Source organism: Eretmochelys imbricata, chromosome 1 (assembly GCF_965152235.1).
Source record: "Eretmochelys imbricata isolate rEreImb1 chromosome 1, rEreImb1.hap1, whole genome shotgun sequence".
NCBI classification, from domain to species: domain Eukaryota; kingdom Metazoa; phylum Chordata; order Testudines; family Cheloniidae; genus Eretmochelys; species Eretmochelys imbricata.
The window spans coordinates 359,045,481-359,065,009 of NC_135572.1; the positions used below are offsets into that span (position 1 = coordinate 359,045,481).

At 48.7% G+C, this 19,529-nt stretch overlaps 1 protein-coding gene across 1 annotated transcript in view; it reads left to right on the forward strand.

Moving 5' to 3' along the window:
- The window catches only part of SND1 (staphylococcal nuclease and tudor domain containing 1), a 501,059-nt gene that overhangs the window by 24,565 nt on the left and 456,965 nt on the right, over positions 1 to 19,529 (forward strand). The window contains exons 2-4 of the mRNA XM_077837914.1: positions 858 to 1,007; positions 5,892 to 6,012; positions 12,590 to 12,668. Of these exons, the coding sequence (XP_077694040.1) occupies positions 858 to 1,007; positions 5,892 to 6,012; positions 12,590 to 12,668 (350 nt within the window). The remainder of the gene's footprint in view (positions 1 to 857; positions 1,008 to 5,891; positions 6,013 to 12,589; positions 12,669 to 19,529) is intronic.

Sequence of the window (19,529 nt, forward strand, 5' to 3'; positions counted from 1 at the left end):
TGTGCTGGGTCTGGCAGCTCGCCTCTGGCCCACTCCTTTGTCACAGTGGGGCCAGCTGTGCCATGCTTTACTTCTGCAGAAAGGGTACTACTTTCTCCTGCCTGCTAACTCCCAGCAGCCTACTGGCATCTCTCCAGATGGGCCCGGCACCCTCTTCTGCAGCAGTGACACTTCTTGCTACCTGCGTAGTGGCTGGAAATGGGCTTAGCTGACTGTACTGCAGAGGCCCAGTGGTAGGATACACATGGAGCTCTCTAGTCTAAGGTCCCGGGGTGCTGTTCAGCAGAGTAAAACCAAACTGCTGTCCCTTGGGGCTCAGGTACATTGTCCATTTCTGTGGACTTGAAAATCCAGGTTTGCAGCAAAAGAGCAAAGTTCTATCAAAATTCCACCTGTAGATGAACTCCAGTGTTTAACTCCCTCAGTGAGGTTGGGTCTGAAGCGTTTGCCGTTGACAGAACTCGATCTGCTCTGGTTGGTGAGCTTTGAGGGGGAGCATCCAGGAAAGGGTGTGGGAGGGAATGGAAGTTGGGGCCAGCAATGGCTGTTCTGAAAACACCCCTGTTTAAGTGGGGAAATTTTTAAGGTGCTGTTAGGAAGTGGGGAGAGTGATGCTTGGACATAATGATGAGTGCCAGGAATACAGCCTAGATACAGGAACTGAGTGGGGTGAATTTGATGATGAAGGGCCCATTATAGTGGAAGTGCAACTCCAGATCTGTAAGTGGGATCCCAGGTCCCTGTCAGCACAAGGCCCAAGGCAGGGATGGGGTGGAACCAGATATCATGCTTGAAGCTTCTTCAAGGGTTTAACTTTGCTGTTGGAGTACTAATGTTCTCTGTCTGCCTCCCTGCAGGTCCTCTCAGGCTGCGCCATCATTGTCCGAGGGCAGCCCCGTGGAGGGCCCCCCCCGGAGCGGCAGATCAACCTCAGCAATATCCGTGCTGGAAACCTCGCCCGCCGGGCTGCTGCAGGACAGCCAGATGCCAAGGATACCCCTGATGAGGTAGGTGTTTCCTTGCTGGCCAACAGGCTGGTGCATAAGGCTGGATTGCATTCAACTCCTCGTGCTCAGAGCACCTAGTACTGTGGCCAGGAGCTTAATTTAGAATAAATCAGGGAGATAACCTAATGTGCTTGCCACCCAAATACTGCCTAGCCCTGGCAGATCGCCCAAAAGTAAACCTCAAGCCAGCAGTGATTTTTGCACTGATCAAGAGCTCAGTAGAGCAAGTCCTCGGTCTTGGACCAGCGTAACTTGATCCATGAGGTGGTGCTCCTTGCTGGTGGGGTCGGTGCAGACACAATGCCCAGATGTGGCACGTGGGAATGCTGTGCTGCAGGGAGTGGGCTTGAGTCTGATCCCAAAGTCCCATTGTTGTGCTGCAGAGAGCAGTAGGGGTGCTCTCCCTTATGTGCTGACCTAATACCCCAGTGTGGTGGTAGGGGGCGCTGTGAATTAGGGGTCAGGCACAGAGTCCTGGACAGATTCTTGTTTCAGCCTTGTTTTGTCTTTACATTTCTTTAGCTGAAACAGAAGAGCACAGTTAATTGTCCTCACCTGTTGCTGTGTTGTCACTCAGTTTGTTGAATGCTTGCTCAGAGGGAGTGGAATGCACCATCTATTGAAACCACAGGGTGTCTTCCTACAGCCTCTGTGCTATCTATCCAAGTAGTGACCAGGCCCAGCCCTGCTTAGCTTAAGAGTCAAATGGGACACAGCTGGAGATGGGAAGGGAAATGATGATTATCTGAGAGGGTGTGTGAAAAGACTAATTCACAATTGCCCAGCCCCAAAGGGTTTTACTCACAGCTCAGATCCCTCTTTAGCTAGGCAGGCAGGCAGGCGTCATTCTCCAAATTTACTGGTTTAAAATGAACAGATTCTGTATTTGAGTAATTGTGTAGTGTAGCAGTGAGCTTCCCCTCCAGTGCCCCAGGTAAATCTTCCATGCTAATGTACAGCCTTGTTTTTTTCCAAGGAGGCAGAGACTGGAGGAGGGAAATGCATCCATGGGATGGGAGGTGGGTATGGGAATAGGTGCTGGCTCTGCAGCACCCCACTGGGGGATAAATGGGACTCCAGGCACCACCTTTTGCCCACCAGGATCACCAGCACAAAATGTTTATAAAACTTACCCAGGGCTGTGCTGTGAGCGAAGCAAATTTCAGCTGCAAGGCTGATGTCTCATTACCATAGAGTCCCCTGCTTCACTTTAGCACGACACAAGCTACAGGCTGCAGGATGCTAACTCAACCCAGGAGACTATGAGCTGCCTTTGACTCACTGCTTTGCTCGAGGGCTAATATAGAGGATTTAAAAGTTCCTCAAAACCAGGCTTATTGCTACCTGCTCCAAAGGGCAGGTATTAGTGCAGCACACCCTCCTCCCAACCCCTTGTTCTGGCTGTAGGCACTCAGACTGGCCATGTTTGAGTGCAGGGCATTTTTTTCAGTGCCGAGTAAGGGAGCATAGAGACAGGGCCAGGTCAGGGGTGTATTATCCAGGGCTGTTATATTGCATTATATTCTGTCCTGAGATTGAGGGTCCTGTAACTCGAGGTTTTATGTAATGTTTTGGCTCCAATTACTCAGCTATGGGTTCCCTTCAGTGTCTGAACTGATACTGTTAGGATACAGTAGCCTGGTACATCCTGTCCAGTGTTTGGTAAGGAGTTTAGACAATGGATATCTACTGGAGGATCTTGCTGCGGGTGAATTAGCAGGGTACTCTATATGGGCAGTTAACCACTCACTTTCAGGCCTGCATATTAATTGCAGGGCATTGGTGTCAGTGCCTGAAGATGGCACAGCTCTGATCTTCCACTGCTGGAAGAGTGGGGGAAAGGAATTCCCCACCTATCCTCCAGAACATGGTGTTCTTGTCTGAGGCTGGGTATCAGTGGCTAAGTGCTTGCAGATGGCACATCAGTAACGGGTGGAAGCTAGGGTGAAATTAGAACTTTTCAGTCCAGAGTGAGGTGCAGTGTTTTCAGTGTAGTTACTGGGTTCTGTTCCCAGTTCAGATGCTGATCAACTGTTAACCTGTGCAAGTTGCTTTACCTCTTAGTGCTTGTTTGAAGAATAAATAGAGCTGTTTGAGAATTTGAGTAAATGGATATTGTTGGAAAACGCTGATTCATTCAAACTAAAACGCTTTGTGGGAAAGGATTAATTTCAATGGATAAGAAAATTTTGAAAAACTTTTGAAGTTTCAAAATTAAGCTTTAATCAAAATGAAATATTACAGTTGACCTGTTCAGAATTTCTTTTGGATGTTTGGCTTGCAAAGAGTCTAGATTTTGACATTGTCCTGATGTGGGGTGGGAATTTTTTTCAAATTTATTGAAAAGGAAAAGTTTCCTGCCCAGCTCTAAAAATCAAGGACTTTGTGTTCCCTGTGATCCCCTGTGATGCACCATCTTGGGGAACAATATTTTGGCAGAGTAGCCACATGTCCCATTTCAAAGCAAATGGGGAGGTGAGGCTGGGGATAATGCTGAAAAATTAGCCTAGAACATCTTAGTGGTTAAGACACCTTGAGGGCAACATTCACTTAAGCAGGCCATGTTTTCGTAGGCACTGCGAGCCACTGTATATAACGAACAAAGGGCTATCCTAAACCAGTTTGAAGAGACTTCTCACTTCTGACTTCTCCTCTTTCTGGTCCTGATTTGTGAGTTGCTCTGAGGATGGACTTCTGGTCACATCCTGTTGAAATAGCCCATCTGACCAGTAAAGGGCCCAGAATGTATTCTACCCCAGTAGGGGAGACATGCCTTACACTAGAGGAATCCCTGTGTGGATTCTCTGGTCTGTGTAGTGCAAGAGATCAGACTGGAGGATCATGATGGTCCCTTCTGGTCTGAAATGCTGAGTATTTGGAGCAGTTGGATATCAGCATGTGTAAGGTCCCGATCTAAGCACTTCGTGTTGTGTTGATTTGCAGGAACAGAACAAAGGTTCAGGGACTTGCTTTTGGGGTCATGTGACAGATCAGAGTTTTAGGATGAGTAGCTGGTTGCTTCCATTAATGCAGAGGTTCTCGGAACAAATTTTTTGGTGGCTTCAGAGTGTGGCCACCAACTCTTGCTGGTGGCCGCTCTCTCACTTTTTTCTAAAATACTTAATTAGCTGTAGGAAAAACAAATATGCATATAGACACAGCCAAATCATTGTAATTTATTTATTGCTAGCTAGTAAGTCTGTTGTGAAAAGTGATATTAACAAACATACAAGTATCACTCTTCACAGCAGACTTACTCAGCGTCAACAGCCTGGGGACAAATTAAGCCCTAGATGGGGGGACTGGGGAGGCAGTGGAGGGCTGGAATCTGAAGCCCTGTGGCCAGAGCCTGCTGTCCTGCCACGCCAGGCCCAAAGCCTGAACCTCATCGCTCCTTGGTGGGAAACTCACCTGCTGCCAGGTCCTCCAGTGTTGTGCCTCAAGTATCTCCGCAGGGGGAGCAGGGCTCAACCGCTGCTGGCGGCCCCAGCAATCAACACCAAGGTGGTGAATCCAGGAGCAACAGGAAGGGGCTGCTACTTTGGCCCCCCCACTCCACCCCAGTAACAGCCCAGGAGGCTGTGGCTGCAAGAAAAGCTCCTGGTGGCAGCATGCGGCATATGCTGATTGCTCACTGAGTGGTAATGAACTTGCCCCATGTCCTCTTTTGGATAGAGGTGGTGGAGTTAGAACTAAACCAAACCTGGGATACCCACCCTCCCTGTGTTAGGTGCAGTATAGAGCTCCCTTAAACTGCAGGTCTCCTTGCAATGAGACTCTCCCTGGGGAGATTGTCTCCTGAACATCTTGCGTAGATGTATAAATGTCTTCTGCTTTATAAAATCATGCCTGTCAGTTCAGCTAATTGTTGGTGGCTAGCACAGTGTTCTCCCCAGCCCATTTTCTCTGCCCGCCTGATCCTGCAGTGGTGATGTGATGCTGAGTTTGTGCCCTTGCAGCCTTTCTGGGGTTGGAGTGTGGGCTGGAGCATAAGACTGGGAGGGGGGAGGGGGAAGAGCTCAGATCCCCCGATGAGGCAGTGTGGGCGTACAAACTACCGTAGAACATTAGACCGGAAATAGCCATTAGCTCATTTAGACCCCCATCCCCAGGCCAGGATTGCTCCTTAGTATGTTTCCCAGCGCTGTTTCCTTCAGCTTTAATTGTCTAGTGTTGGGGCTTCCACCTGTGCCTTGGGGAGGCGATTTCACAGCTGTATTCTTACTGTGAGGATCTTCAATCTGTAGTTTCCTCTGGCTGAATTTATGCAAGTGAGAGAGTAGGGAGGAGCTGTCGCCAGCCCGAGGCCTTATGGCATGGTCTCAGTCTCAGCAGGGAAAATGATCTGGACAGTATTCATTGTTGCCTGTGGAGTGGTTGTGATCCTGACTACTTTGGGCAGATCAAGAGGACAGCAATAGTTAAATGTTGTCTTCTAACTGGGGCTGCTCCTGACCTGTCAGTGCTGGACAGACCTACTTTCCTCTAGATGCCTCCAGGTATCTTTGGCTTCCAAACCACTGAACTGCAGGTGGCCTCATGGGGGTCTCCTGCAGAAGCAGCGAAATGCTGTCTGGCCAAGAGAACACCTAACTCCTTCGCAGCTCTTTTCATGAGCAGGTCCCAGTATGAAGGAGGTCAGTATCATTGACCCCATTTTACAGATGGGGAAACTGAGTAACTTGCCCAGGGTTACCCAGTAGGCCAGCATTGGTGAGATTAGGACCCATATCTCCTGAGTGCCAGTCCAGTGCTCTGTTTACTAGGCAACACTTCCTCCCTATGAGATCTCTCTGCACTGTGTCCAGCAGTGGAAGGGGAACCCTTAGGGTCTGATAGTGCCCACTTTGACCTCCAGTGACTAAGTTTTGTGTTTTCCCCCAGCCCTGGGGATTTCCAGCTCGTGAGTTCCTGCGAAAGAAGCTCATTGGGAAGGAGGTGTGCTTCACTGTGGAGTACAAGACCCCGCAAGGCCGGGAGTACGGCATGGTGTACCTTGGGAAAGGTGAGTAGTGGCTAGGGAGCTGCCAGACATGCACAGGGCAAAGTGTGCCATGCAGGTGGGTGAGGTGACGTGCTGCCCCTCAGTCTGGAGATGCTGCAAGTCCGCGTGAACCTGACACCCAGCTGTACATTGCCCTTCTTCCTATTGTGGCATCTTCCATAGTGCAGGCCGCAGGCTGCCATTTATGGCATTGTCACTAATTCTAGGGAAATTCAGGTGTGGGTTCTTACTGGACCTCTGGGCACCCACTGGAGTTGGATGCTGGGTTCTATAGTGCAGTTTGCTTTGCTGGAGCTGCAGACTGTCATTGTTGAATGTGTTTGGGCTCCAGGCTGCTTCAGGTCATGGTGCTAATTGAATTCCCTTAGATTTCCTTTTGCAGCCCTTATTGCCATTATAAATCTCGTGGCTTTAGTCAACCGGAGACAGGCAACGGAAAGGAGTTCTCCTAGCTCCCTTTTCGTTAGCATCCTTGGACTGTTGTGTGTTGGTCAGTACAGTGAGAATTGATGTTCGTTACCCATGGTGCTGCTTGAGAACAGTGACTCAGAAGTGGGTGATCTGGCACTTATAAAATGGGAGTAGCACTTTTGAATGCGCCCATTGCCCTTTTTAGGCCGTTGCTTTAGTTTAGCTTTTGAATGTTCTATAACTTACAGCTTCCTTCATACAAAGCGTCACTGAGCAGCTTGCAATGAGCTAGAACAGCATGCTTAGACGGAGTCTGTTAGGGTCGTTCCAGCATGCATAAAGGGGCAAAGCTATCTATGGAGCAAGGGAAAAGGATCTGAGCTGTAAAAGTGGCCCAGCTGCCATAAATATCCGCAGGCCTAGTTCCAGTGAGGAGGGGCTGGGGCTCAAGGAAGAGGAAGGCAAGTTGTGTGGTCTGAAGTTGAGCTCGACTAGAAAACATGTTATGCCCTGAGCATTCATCAGTCCATGCTCTTGTTTCTGTTCTGCTGATCGCCGAGAATTTAGTTTGTACATCCTTGTCCTTTGCTATGGAGTGGGTCAGAAACCCAAATCTGTGTTCTTCCCCACTCCAGGAGTTTTTGAAAGAGTGGGGGAAAAGGCGGTCATACACACACAGCTCCCAGCATAATGGGGCCCTGATTCTGATTTCTGGGGGCCTTTGGGTGCTTTCAAAGATTACCAGGCCAGTAGGGACCCTCTGATCGTCTAATCTGACCTCCTGTATAACACAAGCCGTAGAACATCACAATAATTCCTAGAGCAGAGCTTTTAGGAAAACATACACCCTTATTTTTAAAAATGGCTAGTGATGAAGAATCCACCACAATCCTTGGTAAATGGCTCCAATGGTGGTTTACCCTCGCTAAGACTAAGCTGGGGGGAGGAAATTCGAGCAAAGCTTGGGTAGAGAGAAGCATGTGAGGAAAGAGGCTATAAGGTGTTGGGTGGAGAGGGAACAGACACATACCACAGACTGACAAGACGTGGAGAGAAACAAGAATGAGTGTCCAACAAAAGCCAGACACGCATAGGAAGTCATTTTGCTTTTCATTGACAGAGTCGATTGTCATCAGGTCACAGTTAAAAGCAGTGCACAAGTTGGGCACAGCTTGATTTATTCTTTTAAAATGGTAGGGAGTCTGGGGGCATGAGGACTTTATACAATGACTCAGAGGCTTCTAATTTTTTAGCCCCGTTTTGTGTAAGCACCCCTTTGGAACGCATATACATGCATGATGAAAATGAGGCATACATTTAACAGTGAGGGTAATTAACCACCGGAACAATTTACCAAGGGTTGTGCTGGATTTTCCATCACTGGCAATTCTTAAATCCAGCCTAGAAGTTTTGCTGAAAGCTCTGCTCTAGGGCTTGTTTAGGGAAAGGTCTCTGGCCTGTGTGATAGAGGAGGTCAGACTAAATGATCACAGTGGTTCTTTCTGGCCTTGGAATCTGAGTAAGGCTTATTCCAAAATGGTGCAGTGGGGTTAAAGACCTTGCAGACTCTAAGTAATAGTTGGCCAGGTCAGCATTTGAATGGGAGACCTTCAGAGAGCTCCTAGAGGATGCTCTGGAATGAAACACACTGTTATGCCCATGGTACTATCGCTTTCCTCTTCCCTGAACTCCAGGTGCGCATTGGTAGTAAAAATGAGGGGGACTGACAGGAGGACAGCCCTGGTTGCCTTCCTCTCCATGCTACATTTCCCTTCCTTTCTCCTGTTCTCTCCATTCTTTGTTCACTATTGTCTGTTTTGCTTATTCCCTTTGCCTTTACTGCTTGTTGGGTCTCTGTGGGCAGAGGCGCTGACTTTTGGTTTTCCCCAGGGGTGCTCCCCCCTTCCCCCAATGCCCCACACTTGCTCTGCCTCTTTCTGCCCCTATTTCGCCCCTTCCCGCTTCTGCCGAGCCCCTCCCTGAGTCACCAATCAGCTGTTTGGTGATGCCCCTGGTTGGCAGTGGTGCCCCTGAACAACTGTGGCTGGTGGCTTCTGACCACCTACTTTTCCCTGTGGGTGTTCCAGCCCCAGAGCACCCATGCAGGCAGCGCCTGTGTCTGCGGGGACAGGAGTTCTGGTTCACGCAGGGAGGTGGCTGAAGAAGCTGAATAGGACTGGCCTCTTGTTGCCTAAATAGGGCAAATGCATTTTGCTTCCCCCTCCCTCCCCATGCTGGATTAGTTAGTTCCTGCTCCTCAGCTGTCAGTCCAGTGCACAAGGATCTGAAGTGTCCAGGGGAGAAGGCTGAACCCAAGCCAATGTTCAGTAAGCTGCTGGGTCACTGTCCAAAAAGGGAAAGGATAATGCTACCCAGTCATACAGTGCTGTCCTAACCTAGCTGTAGACTAACAGGAGCATAACTTTCATCAGCCTTCGGAGTGTCTGGGTCACTAGTGAGTCTTCAGTCTTTTCCATCTTGCTGCATGCAAGGGATTGTTCCCTGCTAAACCTGTGTGTTTTATGCTTCAGGGCATGAGCCAACCTCTAATGGGCACTTGCAGGAAATTTTCCCTGGAGTCAGGTTGTCCCATCACTGCTATTGCCCCAGCCTCTGGAGCAGCTTGCAGTTGGAGACAGGACATGGCACTAGATGGACTGCTCATCTGATCCAGTCTGACTGCTGCTGCCCTTAGGAGGGAAGGATTGGTACCAGTGCTTAGGGCACTAGCCTGGCACTTGGCAGACCTAGGCCAGTTCTGTGCTCTGGTACAGACCGCATCTGGCCTTGGGTGAGTCTCTGTCTCTGGGCCTCGTTTCTCCCTCCTGTTCTACCTTAGAGGGGCATAGGAGGATAAGTGCATTAAAGACTGAGACATGGGGGCCAGATAAGAACCGTAGGTTCTTACAAGTCCCAAGCATTGTGGCTTCCACCCCTTCCCTAAAGGTTGAGTGCACAGCCTCCTGCATCTCGTGGTCGGGAGTCTTCACCAGTGCTCTGCTCAAGTAGACTTCCTTAATGTCCTCCTGCTGCCCCTACTTATTTCTCTTTGGCTATGGTAACCCCTTCGTAGTCACCTATTCCCACTGTTTTCAGGGCTTTCCTCCGTAGCGGTGTAGCCAAGTGGTCTCTCAGCTGCCCATGTCCGATCTCCACTCTGTTGCTCTTTCCTGAACTCCCATCTGTCAGTCCTGTCTAACTCGCTAACACCAGTATGATCCAACTTGAGTTTCTGCTCAGGAGAGACCTGGAAATTGAGTCCAGGCCATGGCAGGTACAATGCCAGAAGTGGGTATAGGGGGTGCCTGCCTTGCCAGCATGCTCAACTCCTCCCCCTCGTACAAACTAAAGGACCATTCACTCTTTGGTCTCTCCCAGGCCTTCCAATAAGGGGCTGCAGCTGTATGTAACCTGTCACCAGTAACTGCTATTGGTTGCTGTTGAACCAGTGACAGAGATAAGCTGCTGCCCTGCCAGTGTCTGAGCTATCCAGCTTATCACAGGAATTGACAGACTGGATCAGACCCATGATGCATCTGGCCTGGTCTCCAACAGTGGCCAGCACCAAATGCTTCAGAGGGAGGTGTGAGAACCCCCTCAGTAGCCAGTTGTGGGATAATCTGCACCCATAATCCTTTTGAAAAGCTGATGCTATGACTGACTCCTTGGGAGAGGACCACTGTCTCTGCAACTCCCTGGCTTCTGTACCAAATCCATTCTTTTGTTGGGAATCCTGGAGCGTTCGTGTATTTATCATCAGAAGGCAGAAGCAAAGTGTTAGTCTGCTGGAAATAAATCTTGAAAGGATTTTGTTCTGAAGTGACACTGCTATCGGTTTAAGTGCTCTGTTTCAGTGTTCTTCCTCCTTGTTCTCTGCCACATAAAAGATTTTTATGACAGGCTTCCTGTGTAGGTGTCTCCCTTATTGTTAAACTGTGTGACAGGACAGGATTTAGATGAATAGACGAAGCATAAAACATTTCCTGATGAAGTTTGTCAAGATGTCAATACAATTAACAGTGCCCCAAGAGCCTCACCAGGCAGGTGCCTTCCTCCAGCTGGATTCTAGCTCTCTATTAGTGGTCAGAAGTCTGTAACCTTTGTAACTTGTTCTTAGCTTTGGGCTGAGCAGAGTGGGAGAAGCGCACACCTTATGAATTTGGAACACCCCAGCTGCGACCTTAAAACCAAGCTGGATTTGTCCTCCCCTTCTGGTTCTCTTTTGAGGATGTAGCATCACTTATTTCTTCTTTTGGATGGCTAACAGGAGAGTTTTCCCCCATTATGAAGTGCAAAAGGATTGTTACAGTTATAGAAATGTCTGAGGAAATCTGACATGGATTCATTCCGAATGTACTTAGAGCCAGAGGCTGCTGCAGCCTCATCTGGGTAGGCCATGAACTTGGGGGGAGAGCAAAGCAAAAACCTTACCCCTTCAGATCACCCAAGTTGTCAGTTCCTACTACTAATCTGCTCCCTTCCTTGCCAACAAACTGTTCCAGCCTCTCAGGCTGGAGAGAACCCCATGTCTGAGTCGGTGTCTGTTCTGTGGACGCCTGTCAGACATACCCTCTGATGGCTGTGGTCAGGTGTGACCCATCGCTGCCACATTAGCCACAAAGTTGGCTGATTCTGCACAGAATCAGTGTTTGTGCAGCTGTGTGTTATCGTAGCAGTTGACAATCTCACCCTTCCCTGGGACAACAGCGTTTGATTAGAATTCTGTTTTTTTCTGGTGGCATTTCAAAAGCCCCTTTGATCCTGTTGCATATAATTACCTCCATATCCTATGCAATGGCTTCTGCTACAGAGGATGACCTGGTCACGTATAAATATTTTTTCCCAGACTGATGTGCAGATCTTATGTCAGATTTTCTCCCTTATTCTTTCCCTCTTCCCTTGCCTTAATTGTCATCAGAGTGGCATGCCCCATACATTTTTATCCTTGTGCTTTGCTGACACCAAACTCCTCCTTGACAACCAGTGCCTGTTGTATCATGGTGCCACCAGACTGGCACTTTTGATCTAGGTGTTCCCTGGGGCAAAGTGACACTCAGTGGTATTGGTGGTCTGTGAGACTGGGGCTCCTGAAACACTTCAGCACTTCCAGGAAATCTGCCTGAAGTGGCCACGTGGCAGCTGCTAGAACCCTGTTTTCTGGCCAACCCCTCCTTCACCTCGCCGAGTGTGTGGAGGGATTGTCAAGGTGGTAGTTTGGAGGAAATGCGAATCAAACTCCAAAATGACTGGGTGAAAGTGGTTAGCTGGGGAATTAACTGTCAGCTGTGAGCAGAGTTCACTTATGCTAAAGTGCTTTTCATGCTTTGCATGGGTGCAGTGATCTATATTCCATGTGGGGGTGGTGGTTTGTAATGGTGAAAGTTGTTAATGGTAACTGTGGGGACAGAAGCCCCTCTAGAGCCCAGATGGCACAAGGCAAAGTTCACTCTACTGTTCCCCCGCCTTGCCAATATCGTTCCGTTTACTATCCCATTCAATCCTTGGCTTCTCAGCCAAAATTGCCAGATGTGGATGCCTGTCGCTGGTAATGCCTTCCAGTCTTCACTGAGCTGGGGCTGGATTTGAATAGAAAACATTATAAGTTCCATGCTTGCTTGGTGGCCACCATGCCAGCAAGTTTGCCTGTGAATTCCTTCTGAAATTAGTGAAGCATTATGGCTGTTCTGTTAACATCGTGCCTTGTAAACATCTAATCCACTAACGTGTAGACCAGTAGTTCTCAACCTGTTTACCATCGGGGGCTGCATATGCAGCTCTCTGTTTTATGTGGGCTGCAGCCACACAATGTATATACTACCTGTATGGCCCTGAGGATGTCACATGAGGTGCAATTGTGTGCTGATTGGGCCGCAAGCAGCCCATGGGCTGTGGGTTGAGAGCTACTGGTGTAGATGGACAATGGGGGTGCCAAGGTGTGCACATGACAAGCCTAACTTTCCATCGAAGTATCTTTAACCTTGCCCTCCCTTTGCCTCCTAGTTTGTTGCTTCCAGTAGTTGTCTTGATTGATATTTCGGTCACAAGACTTTTTGTCTATAAAGAGCCTCCTGTATAACTGTCTCTCGTCCAAAGAGATGCTATGCAGTGACAGCACTCAGAATTTTGCTCTCAGTGAATCTGATTTCATTTCCTCCCCTCTTACCAGACACGACTGGGGAGAACATTGCCGAGTCTCTCGTGGCAGAAGGCCTGGCCTCTCGCAGGGAAGGAATCCGAGCCAATAAGTACGTATATTTCCTGCTCTTCTCTAAACTTGTCCTGGGGTTCAGATGTTTTGTGACACTTGACTTTCCCGAACAGCTTTGCGTTGATGACAAGACAAAGCTGTTGATGAATTACTTCCTCACTGCTGTTCTGGGGCCAGCTGTTGGTTGAGTTCTAGGCTTTATGTAGTATGGTGTCGGGTGTTTTATCTAGCAACTTCCCAGCTGCAAGTCAATGGGACTTGTGCTCCGAAGTCACACCCTTGGGTGCCTAAGTATAGGCTTAGGAGCCAGACTTTAGGGTATTTTTGAACATTTTAGCCTGTGATTAAAAATGTCAATAAATTAATGTATTGGAAGGCCAAACTTTTAACTCTGAAGCAGTTTATTTGTGAAGTGACAAAGATTTAGCTATGAAACATTTTGCTACTAAACCGGTTGGCTTGCTGGGAACAGGCATTCCAAAATAGCAGCTCCCCCCTCCTTTGGGGTCATGGCAGAGGGAGGGTAACCCCCCCACCCCCCCCAGCTTCTCCTATACTCAAGAGCTACTGAAAATCTGAGACACATCTCTAGCTGCAAAGCAACCTCTTTGAGGCTGTCCTGGGCTTGCTCTGTTAGAGCATGCTGATGCAATGGAAGATAACACTGCAATTAACACAGATTTTCCCATCTCTGTACCCCACAGATGCAACACTCACTCAGCCCACATGCATGCAGCCTTGCTGTCTGCCAGGATGTACACTTGTGTTAGAGCCTTGGAGTTGACATGTTAACTTTCTGGTTTCCCTGTCCCATGTTTGGAAGTGATATCCCCAAAGCTTTCATGAGTAGCTCTTCCACTGGCCATCTCTTGGGAGACCCAGGATTTTAACTACAGGATATCCCAGGATCTCCCCAGTGCATCCCTAGGCGTGGGTTATTGTATTACACGGGGTGTGAATTGTCTATGGAGCTGTTCTATATATAGCTGTTGGATGCTATTTTATCCTTTTTCGGGTTGGAAGTATGCCTGCATTGTTTCCTCAAGGCCGTTACTAGTATGCTTGGGTGTCTTCCACTGAAGCTTTTCATAGTACAGTCTGTAAGCAGGTATGTTGTGTAAACATTGCCCACATTGCTAAGGGTCTGGATGTGGCTATTTTAGCTCCAGTCTTGCCAATAAAGAAAATTCTGCAGTGCCAGGCATTTCCTGGGAGAGATGGGGGCCCTGAATTAAGCTGTTCTTGCTCTTGGTTGCCTCTTTCAGGAACCAAGGCACTAAAAGCTTTCTTCTAGTGATAGTACTTGGTGTGTACAGTAGTGCTTTGCAATCCCCCTACTGGGAAGGGAGGTATAATCCCCATTGTTTCCCTATCTGCAGTAGTTAATGACTCCCCCAGTGTCAGCCAGCAAGGCAGTGGTGCCATGAGCATGGCACATCTGCAATGCCTGATGCCCAGTTTCTGCTTGGTCCACTAGACTGGGCTGTCACTCAGGATCCATTGAGCTCTGTGGTGCAGACCTCATTGCCCGACTCATCCAGAATTACTGGTCAAATATAGATTTCAGAGTAGCAGCCGTGTTAGTCTGTATTTACAAAAAGAAAAGGAGGACTTGTGGCACCTTAGAGACTAACCAATTTATTTGAGCATAAGCTTTCGTGAGCTACAGCTCACTTCATCGGATGCATTCAGTGGAAACTACAGATTTATATATACAGAGAACATGAAACAATGGGTATTACCATACACACTGTAAGGAGGGTGATCACTTAAGATGAGCTAATACCAGCAGGAGAGCGGGGTGGTGGGGAAGAAAACCTTTTGTAGTGATACTCAAGGTGGGCCATTTCCAGCAGTTGACAAGAACGTCTGAGGAACAGTGGGGGTGGGAGAAATAAACATGGGGAAATAGTTTTACTTCGTGTAATGACCCCATCCACTCCCAGTCTCTATTCAAGCCTAAGTTAATTGTATCCAGTTTGCAAATTAATTCCAATTCCGCAGTCTCTGGTTGGAGTCTCAGTGTATGTGTATGTGTGTGTGTATGTATGTATGTGTATATACACACACACGCACACACACACAAATATAGACTGGTATTTAGATAGTGCCTTGTTTTCTGAAAGGCTGCAAATGGCTTCCCAAGCTACAGGCACAACTCACATCACCCACTACTGAAACACAACCCCTTCTGAAGTCTTTTCTATGCTAGAACTCGTGCGAAACGCCCGTCAGGCCTGAAAATGCATCCGCTCCCCCACATACATCTTCCAGTGGGGAAGAATCACCACCGTGATTACACTTTCACTGAGCAAGGCTCTGCCCTACTGCACCCCATCCTGGGTCACTGCACCAATGCAATTCCTGCTTCGGCATGAAATTCTAGTGATGCAGCTCCAGCAGAGCCCTGAGTTCTCCCAGGGCAATCCCGCTATGCTGCCTGTGGACATGGCATGGTGTGTGCACCTTAAACAGGAGAGTTAGGCTGGACTCTCGGGACCAACACAAGTTGCAACTGTGCAATTTTCTGTTGCCAAGCTTTGGGAAGAATAAAGCATTTATTTAACTGAACCCAGCAGCATAGCTGTTCAGAGCACAAAGTGAAATACTGTGCAGTTAAAATGCAGGGGAAATGAAAGGCCAGGACACCAGGATTAGTACACCTCTTGGTCATGCTGTGAGATCCTTAATGACCGTAAGGGTCAATCCCAGTGAAGAATGGCTGGTGGATAGAAACCTGAAACAACTAACAAACCAACTTTTATTTAAATCCGAACGGTTCCCAAGTTGCAATTCTTTACTTACCGTGCTATAGGCTATACCTACACTGCAGCCGGGTTTGTGATTGCCGCTCATGTAGACGTACCTGCACTACTTTCATCTAGCTAGCCTCGCTAAAAATAGTGAGGACAGGAAGCCCAGGCTTCAGTGTGAGCTGCACAAGCCCCCTGGGTACCTACTGGCATTGCTAGCCTGTGCCACCATGTCCTCCCCATTGTTTTTAGCAAGCCAGCCAGTGGAGCGAGTGTGGGTGTGGCTACGTGAGCTGCAGTCAGTCACGCAGCCCTGGTTGCGCTATAGACATACCCCTAATAATGCTAATCTTACATTGCTAAAGTGGATGTTTGAATTCCTGACTAAGACCTTGTCTACACTACCGGTTACTCTAGAATAACTTCGTCGTTCTGGGGTGTGAATAATCCACCCCCCTGAGCTTTGTAAATTACCCTTACCTAAGCACCAGTGCAGATTGCGCCATGTTGGCGGGAGAGCTTTTCCCAACAACATAGCTACGCCTTTCGCAGAGGCAGTAGTTAGGCTGACAGGAGAGCTCTTGGTGGCTTAGTCTCCCCACCACAAGCAGTGCAGCTGCAGGCTTATATTCTGATTCTATGCAGACTTTATTCTGCTAGAGTGTCACACTTAAAACGCTCATCTGTGCGGAGAATCGGAGAATCATAGAATATCAGGGTTGGAAGGGACCTCAGGAGGTCATCTAGTCCAACCCCCTGCTCAAAAGCAGGACCCATCCCCAATTAAATCATCCCAGCCAGGGCTTTGTCAAGCCTGACCTTAAAAACTTCTAAGGAGGGAGATTCCACCACCTCCCTAGGCAATGCATTCCAGTGTTTCACCACCCTCCTAGTGAAAAAGTTTTTCCTAATATCCAACCTAACCCCCCACCCCACTGCAACTTGAGACCATTACTCCTTGTCCTGTCCTCTTCCACCACTGAGAATAGTCTAGAACCATCCTCTCTGGAACCACCTCTCAGGTAGCTGAAAGCAGCTATCAAATCCCCCCTCATTTTTCTCTTCTGCAGACTAAACAATCCCAGTTCCCTCAGCCTCTCCTCAGAAGTCATGTGTTCCAGACCCCTCATCATTTTTGTTGCCCTTCGCTGGACTCTCTCCAATTTATCCACATCCTTCTTGTAGTGTGGGGCCCAAAACTGGACACAGTACTCCAGATGAGGCCTCACCAATGTCGAATCGAGGGGGACGATCACGTTCCTCGATCTGCTCGCTATGCCCCTACTTATACATCCCAAAATGCCATTGGCCTTCTTGGCAACAAGGGCACGCTGCTGACTCATATCCAGCTTCTCGTCCACTGTCACCCCTAGGTCCTTTTCCGCAGAACTGCTGCCTAGCCATTCGGTCCCTAGTCTGTAGCTGTGCATTGGGTTCGTCCGTCCTAAGTGCAGGATCCTGCACTTATCCTTATTGAACCTCATCAGATTTCTTTTGGCCCAATCCTCCAATTTGTCTAGGTCCCTCTGTATCCTATCCCTGCCCTCCAGCGTATCTACCACTCCTCCCAGTTTAGTATCATCCGCAAATTTGCTGAGAGTGCAATCCACACCATCCTCCAGATCATTGATGAAGATATTGAACAAAACCGGCCCCAGGACCGACCCCTGGGGCACTCCACTTGACACTGGCTGCCAACTAGACATGGAGCCATTGATCACTACCCGTTGAGCCTGACAATCTAGCCAACTTTCTACCCACCTTATAGTGCATTCATCCGGCTCATACTTCTTTAACTTGCTGACAAGAATACTGTGGGAGACCGTGTCAAAAGCTTTGCTAAAGTCAAGAAACAATACATCCACTGCTTTCCCTTCATCCACAGAACCAGTAATCTCATCATAGAAGGCGATTAGATTAGTCAGGCATGACCTTCCCTTGGTGAATGCATGCTGACTGTTCCTGATCACTTTCCTCTCATGTAAGTGCTTCAGGATTGATTCTTTGAGGACCTGCTCCATGATTTTTCCAGGGAGTGAAGTGAGGCTGACTGGCCTGTAGTTCCCAGGATCCTCCTTCTTCCCTTTTTTAAAGATTGGCACTACATTAGCCTTTTTCCAGTCATCCGGGACTTCCCCTGTTCGCCACGAGTTTTCAAAGATAATGGCCAATGGCTCTGCAATCAAAGCCGCCAGTTCCTTTAGCACTCTCGGATGCAACTCGTCTGGCCCCATGGACTTGTGCATGTCCAGCTTTTCTAAATAGTCCCTAACCACCTCTTTCTCCACAGAGGGCTGGCCATCTATTCCCCATGTTGTGATGCCCAGCGCAGCAGTCTGGGAGCTGAACTTGTTCGTGAAGACGGAGGCAAAAAAAGCATTGAGTACATTAGCTTTTTCCACATTCTCTGTCACTAGGTTGCCTCCCTCATTCATTAAGGGGCCCACACTTTCCTTGGCTTTCTTCTTGTTGCCAACATACCTGAAGAAACCCTTCTTGTTACTCTTAACATTTCTTGCTAGCTGCAGCTCCAGGTGCGATTTGGCCCTCCTAATTTCATTCCTACATGCCCGAGCAATATTTTTATACTCTTCCCTGGTCATACGTCCAACCTTTCACTTCCTGTAAGCTTCTTTTTTATGCTTAAGATCCACTAGCATTTCACCGTTAAGCCAAGCTGGTCGCCTGCCATATTTACTATTCTTTTGACACATCGGGATGGTTTGTCCCTGTAACCTCAACAGGGATTCCTTGAAATACAGCCAGCTCTCCTGGACTCCTTTCCCCTTCATGTTAGCCCCCAGGGGATCCTACCCATCCGTTCCCTGAGGGAGTCGAAGTCTGCTTTCCTGAAGTCCAGGGTCTGTATCCTGCTGCTTACCTTTCTTCCCTGTGTCAGGATCCTGAACTCAACCAACTCATGGTCATTGCCTCCCAGGTTCCCATCCACTTTTGCTTCCCCTACTAATTCTTCCCAGTTTGTGAGCAGCAGGTCAAGAAAAGCTCCCCCCCTAGTTGGCTGCTCTAGCACTTGCACCAGTAAATTGTCCCCTACGCTTTCCAAAAACTTCCTGGATTGTCTATACACCGCTGTATTGCTCTCCCAGCAGATATCAGGAAAATTAAAGTCACCCATGAGAACCAGGGCATGTGATCTAGTAGCTTCCGCGAGCTGCCGGAAGAAAGCCTCATCCACCTCATCCTCCTGGCCCGGTGGTCTATAGCAGACTCCCACCACTACATCACTCTTGTTGCACACACTTCTAAACTTAATCCAGAGACACTCAGGTTTTTCTGCAGTTTCGTACCGGAGCTCTGAGCAGTCATACTGCTCCCTTACATACAGTGCTACTCCCCCACCTTTTCTGCCCTGCCTGTCCTTCCTGAACAGTTTATAACCATCCATGACAGTACTCCAGTCATGTGAGTTATCCCACCAAGTCTCTGTTATTCCAATCACGTCATAATTCCTTGACTGTGCCAGGACTTCCAGTTCTCCCTGCTTGTTTCCAAGGCTTTGTGCATTCGTATATAAGCACTTGAGATAACTTGCTGATCGCCCCTCATTCTCAGTATGAGGCAGGAGCCCTCCCCTCACAGACATTCCTGACTGTGCTTCCTTCCGGTATCCCGCTTTCCCACTTACCTCAGGGCTTTGGTCTCCTTCCCCCGGTGAACCTAGTTTAAAGCCCTCCTCACTAGGTTAGCCAGCCTGCTCGCAAAGATGCTCTTCCCTCTCTTCGTAAGGTGGAGCCCGTCTCTGCCCAGCACTCCTCCTTCATGGAACACCATCCCATGGTCAAAGAATCCAAAACCTTCTCTCCGACACCACCTGGGTAGCCATTCGTTGACTTCCACGATTTGACGGTCCCTACCCAGGCCTTTTCCTTCCACGGGGAGGATGGACGAGAACACCACTTGCGCCTCAAACTTCTTTATCCTTCTTCCCAGAGCCACGTAGTCCGCAGTGATCCGCTCAAGGTCATTCTTGGCAGTATCATTGGTGCCCACGTGGAGAAGCAGGAAGGGGTAGCGATCCGAGGGCTTGATGAGTCTCGGCAGTCTCTCCGTCACATTGCGAATCTTAGCCCCCGGCAAGCAGCAGACTTCTCGGTTTTCCCGGTCAGGGCGGCAGATAGATGACT